The sequence below is a fragment of the Propithecus coquereli genome, unplaced genomic scaffold (genome assembly GCF_000956105.1).
Source record: "Propithecus coquereli isolate 6110/MARCELLA unplaced genomic scaffold, Pcoq_1.0 Scaffold108, whole genome shotgun sequence".
Classification (NCBI taxonomy): Eukaryota; Metazoa; Chordata; class Mammalia; order Primates; family Indriidae; genus Propithecus; species Propithecus coquereli.
The window spans coordinates 2,803,614-2,809,425 of record NW_012134747.1 but is presented as its reverse complement, the minus strand read 5'-3'; the positions used below and the strand labels follow the sequence as shown (position 1 = coordinate 2,809,425).

At 38.3% G+C, this 5,812-nt stretch overlaps 1 protein-coding gene across 1 annotated transcript in view; it reads right to left on the bottom strand.

The window, feature by feature from the left end:
• The window catches only part of ASB4 (ankyrin repeat and SOCS box containing 4), a 76,900-nt gene that overhangs the window by 15,331 nt on the left and 55,757 nt on the right, over window positions 1-5,812 (bottom strand). The window contains exon 3 of the mRNA XM_012647682.1: window positions 1,371-1,861. Coding sequence (XP_012503136.1) covers window positions 1,371-1,861 — 491 coding nt within the window. The remainder of the gene's footprint in view (window positions 1-1,370; window positions 1,862-5,812) is intronic.

The following is a 5,812-nucleotide window of genomic DNA, read 5'->3' as shown; positions in this document are numbered from 1 at the left end:
AGGAATCACTGAACCCATCAAAACTTCATCTGAATGTTCTCTAGGTTGTCCATCTGGAATTTGCCCTGCTGAGTGCAATACCCTCAAATTCTTTAGTGGAACCTTTCTTCTACCTAACCCTCACACTGCACGACTTCAGATGAGTCCCTGACATTCTACCAAGGTAGGAGATAGAATTCAGCTGTGAATTCCATAAAACTTCTGTCAATTTGTTTTCTGTGTCCCTAACATTAGTTAGCTGGTCTATACCTCAAACGCCTCTGATTTTTGTTAATTGAATTGTTAGAATTATGGAGATCCTAGGAACAGTGTCATATGATTTGTTTATTTTAAGGTAAAATACATTTTGGCTCCCAAATTAATGACCATCATTAACCCTACACAAAATGCTCTTCCATGCTCTTATAGCACACTTTATCCCTCTACTTTATCATTTACCACAGCATATTAAAATTGTCTCTTTATTTGTTTATCTCTCCCACTACATTTTAAGCTACTTGAGGGTAGATACCATGCCTTAGTCACAACAATATTGTTAGCATCTGGTCCCTGCCAGCCCATTAGAGATTAACAATCGATGTTATTAAAAAGAGAAGCTCTGCAATGTGGTATTACAACAACAGATGCTGGAACCAAATTATCTAAGGTTGCCTGAACTGTATGAACTCAGGCAAGTTACCTAACTACTCTGCCTGAGGTTCCTCTTCTGTAGAATAGGGATAGTAAAAATATATACCTTGTAGGATTGTTGTTAGAATTAAATGAATTAATTAATAAATACAAAATGCTTATAACAGTGTGCTCTATTCACCATATATAGTAAATATACAGGAAACTTATGTGACCAAAGCATTTGTACCCCTGTAATATTGTGAAATTAAAAAATAAAATAAATAAATACATATAATTAGTAGCACTTACTTAATAAATGTTAGCTTTCATTAAGCTGGAAAATCGTGTGGCTCTTTCACATGTACAAGCTAACTAATTCTGACGCAGGCTGAGTTATCTTTAGATCAGACATTCTGTTTAAAAGATGATAAGTATGTACCTGCCTGACACCATTCACCTTTCTGGCAGACTTAATTCCCCAGGAAGCCACTACCAGCTCATTAGTGTTCACACAAAACATGAAAAATTGTCTGCCACTCTTGTTCTCATTCCTAGCTCTTAGGCCCAGATTGCAAACAAACTTGGACTAGGACAAGGTAGCTAGAGTCAGGTGTGTAAATGGAAGGTCAAAAGAGAGTCAGGGTCGGTTGGTCCAGGACTGAAGCTTCAAACAAGCTTGAGTTACCTGCAGATTTGAGACCAAGCCACCATTTGGATCTCAGTTAACCTGCTGACTAAACCACTGGGCACAGCCTCACCTTGTGGAACTGTGGAGGGTATATTCGGGCAGCCCCGTGGTTCAGCAGTAGCTGGTAGCAGATCTCAGGCTGGGCGGCAGGTCGCACGGAGGTGACCTTCAGCACATACTGGATGGCAGCACAGCCGTTGATATCCATGAGATTGGCTTCGGCGCCGGCTTCCAGCATCATGTGCATGAGCACGTGGTCGCAGTTCCAGGCCGCCTTGTGGAGGGGAGATTTAAAGTCGTCATCCCGGGCGTTAACCTCGGCTTTGTAGTCGAGCAGCATGCGGCAGATGAGATGGTGCTCCCTGCTATACTCCTGCTCTTTAAAACGGAGGGCCCAGTAGGTCGCGATGGCCAGCGGGGTCTCCATGTGGGCGTTCACGCTGTCCACTATGGCCCCGTGCTCCACGTAGAAGGCCACCAGCTCCGAGAGGCCGAAGTGGGCAGCCGTGTGCAAGGGCGTCTCCTCATCTTGATTGTTGGTCTTCATATTCACGTTCGCCCCTGTGAAGAGTAATCGAGGAAGACAATGATTGAAACATTTTGTCACTGTTCCCAGAGTTCATTAAACAAGACTTTTCTCCCTGATTCTCTTTTAACTTCTTCCCTGCATCCCCAGGTTCCATTTCTGGGCCTTGTGGAAGTCACTCCTTTGAAACAACAGTGTCATTTCCTGGACAGCCAGAAAATGTGCCCAGAGAAGAACAAAGGATTTCTGCCAGGAAAGCTGGAACATTTCTGAATTTCAGTTCTTACTCCCAGGTGGATTTGGAAATAACAAGTGATTTCTATAACTAAATAGCTTTTATCAATAAAATAGGAAATGTCATTAAAAATCAATGTTATATCTCAACTTTTGAAGCTCACAAAAGTGGCTTTTAAAATCATCAATTGTTTTGAATGTTTCACAAAATAATGTTTTTCTTCTCTTTCAAAGTAGGTGAACCTGAAAGGTGGTGCAACTAAACTCCAGTAGTATGGAAATTGCCAGCCCTTTGGCTAAAATTACAGTATAAGGGTAGCCTAAGTCTATGAGGCTTCCTCGGAACATACAATGATAAACACCTGCTCACACAAAATTTAGCCACCAAACTAGCCTAAAGGTCATAGTTTTCATTGAAAGGGGTACAAGCAGTATAATAGAAATACTCATTGAAGGAAAGAAAATGACTTAGAGACTGTAACATGTTTGATTTATGGTTGACAAGGATGTTAGAAAATAGGAATTTTGTGCTTGGAAAGCTCCCTAGAAATTACTTAATCCAACCTGCTTATTTAACAGACCAGGAAACTGAAGTGAATTTTATTTTTCTGATTTGGAATGTTAAGTACTAGAATGGTCAAACTGAGAAGCAGAAATTTTCCTTCTCTGCCTAATTTAATGGGTTGAACCAAATGATGCCTAGGGGCCAACTCTATAATCGATTCGACTAGAAATGTTTATAGGGACTTCAAGTACAAATACAAAGAGACGTTTATTATTATTATTATTTTGCCAGTAATATTTATTAAGCATTTAATCATATGCAACACTCTGAGTTAAATGCTTTTCATACCTTGCCTCATTGAATATTCCCAGCAACCCTTTGCACTAGGTGCAGTTTTTAGCCTAATTTTACAAACGAAGAAATTTATACTTGGATTAATAACCGGCCAAAAGTACACCAAGCTAGTAAGCAGTAGAACCAAGGTTTGAAAACAAACAGCCTGGCTTTAAAATTCCTTCTCACTCTTCTATTCTACCTCATTAGTAGTTTTCTGGAGGAAATTTTTTCTGTAATTTGTCAGTATATGAAAACTAGAAAGTAGTAGAAAAATAACACTGCATTTTGTTAATTTTAAAATCTGTTCTCAGTATATGGCTCCTTTATGCCCTTACTTATGGCATCCCTGATCATATGGAACATATTTGAAAAAGGCAATAATCCTACAAGCATGTTCAGTATCCTGTATACAGGGGTCCCCAAACTATGGTGAGTTGTATAATTATTTCATTATATATTACAATGTAATAATAATAGAAATAAAGTGCACAATAAATGTAATGCGCTTGAATCATCCCGAAATCATCCCCCCTGCCCCCAGTCCGCGGAAAAATTGTCTTCCGTGAAAACAGTCCCTGGTGCCAAAAAGATTGGGGACCACTGCGAAATCAACTCCCTTAGTGAGGTTTCCAAGAACACATTGCTCTGTAAACTCCGAGAATGTCTGGATTCCTAAGTGCAGAAAGTAGAATTGCAACCAAAGATCGTCTTTCACGGAGCCATCTGTGTTCATCAGCATTCTGCCCTGGAGTTCAGATCTCATTTCAGTTCAGCTATTCTTTGCTCTAGAGTGAAATGGAATGAATGAGAACATCTTCCCAGAAGCCATGTACAGGGTCACTTCAGACACTGGAGAATTTCCAGTAAGGAAAAAAATCAAAGGGTCGAGATGAAATTTTTACAGGCCAACTTGGAACAAACCACATTCTTTATTTTTTAACGTCCTTAGACATTTACAATTGATCCTTGACCTCATGGTACAACTAGATATGCTACATAGCTTCCTTTTCTGAATAGGAGCTCCTTATTTTTATGCTTGAATTGCGTCTTGCAGTATTTTTCCAGGGAATATATTAAGTAGGATGATTTGACTATTTTTTTGATTTTAGATTTTGTGATTTATTCAAGAAATTAGAGACTGGAAACATAGATTCTTGGGACCTTTTAAAAAATTTTTTTAATGTGAAAATGCAATGTATTTGTTTCTAAGAGCTGTGGTAACAAAGTACCACACAGAAGGTAGTTTAAAACAAGAGAAATTTATTCTTCCACAGTTCTGGGGACTAGAAGTCCAAAATTAAGGTGTCTGGGTTTGGTTCCTTCTGAGGACTTTTTTTGGGTGGTCTGTCTCTATCGCCCAGGCTGGGGTGCAATGGCACGATCGCAGCTCACTGTAACCTGTTCTGAGGACTTCGAAGGAGAATCTGTCTCATACCTCTCTCGGCTTCTGGTGACGGCTGCCAATCCTTGGTGTTCCTTGCTTTGTAGATATATCCCTCCAATCCCTACCTCTGCCATCTTCACATGGCATTCTCTCTGTGTCTCTGTGTCTTCACATGGCTGTCTTCTTCTAAGGACACCAGTTATACTGCAATACGGACCCACCCTACTCCAGTTTAAGAAATTACATCTGCAACAATGCTATTTCCAAACACATTATATGCTGAGGTATTGGCAATTAGGACTTCAACATATCTTGTGTGTGTGTTTGTTTGTGTGTGTAGAAGGGGGTACAACTCAACCCATAACATATAATATATATTACATAATATGTGGAAATACATATGTGCAGTTTCAAAAAGTTACTGTACAGCCATTACCTATATAATCATATCCCAAATCAAGAAATCAAACACTCGTAGACACAGAGAAGCCCTCCACTTTCCTACTATCTTTCCCATCACAACTCCTCTGTCCTACCAGAGGTAACTATTGCTTGACTATTAAAACAATAAGGTCTTTGCATTTCTTTATAATTTTACCACTTTTGTCTATAACTCTAAACAAGATAGTTTAGTTTCATTAATTTTTGAACTTTGAATAAATGGAATCATAGACACATTCTTTTATGACTTGCTTCTTTCACTCAACATTATGTTGATGAAAATAATCTATGTTGTGATATTTAGCTTCCATTTGTTTATTTTATTATATCTCTTTCTTAACATGAGTAATCCACAATTTATCCATTCTACTGGAGATGGATATTTACAGTTTTAGGCTATTCCAAACACGGCTGCCCCAAGCATTCCTGTGCATTTTTGTACCCTGGTGCTCATGCGCTGGGGTTTCTGTGGGTTCTACACCTGCAAGTAGCAATGCTGGGTCATTGGGTGTGCACATCTTCAAGTTCATTAGCTAGTGTCAAACAAGGACGTGTACCAATTTACACTCTGATAAGCTACGTGTGACGGTTCTCACTGTGCCACATCGTGGTCAACATTGGTATTTCAGTCTATTTAATTTTAGCCAATCTGGTGGGTGCGTAGTGATACCTCATTGTGTTTGAATGGTTTCCCCAATTACCAATTAAGTTAGAATTATTTTAATATTTTTATTGACCAACATTGCTTTTTTAATTTCTGTTGTAAGTATTTCCATGTTATTATATGATCATTTTAAACATCATTTTAAAATAACTACTCCATAGAGTAAATTTACCCTACTGTTGGATGGGAAATTTTTTTTCCAAAATTTTGATCTTATAACTAATGCTACAAATAATAATTTTATATGTAAATTTTAGGATTACTTCCTTGCAATAAATTTCCCCAAAATAGAATTATTAAGCTAAAATATTTGAACCATGATAAGGGTCTTTATGAATAATTGCCAAAAGTTATATCTTTCTCATTGATGCACAAGACTAGCTATTTCACTCACCAGTATATTATACATTTTTAAAAAATTC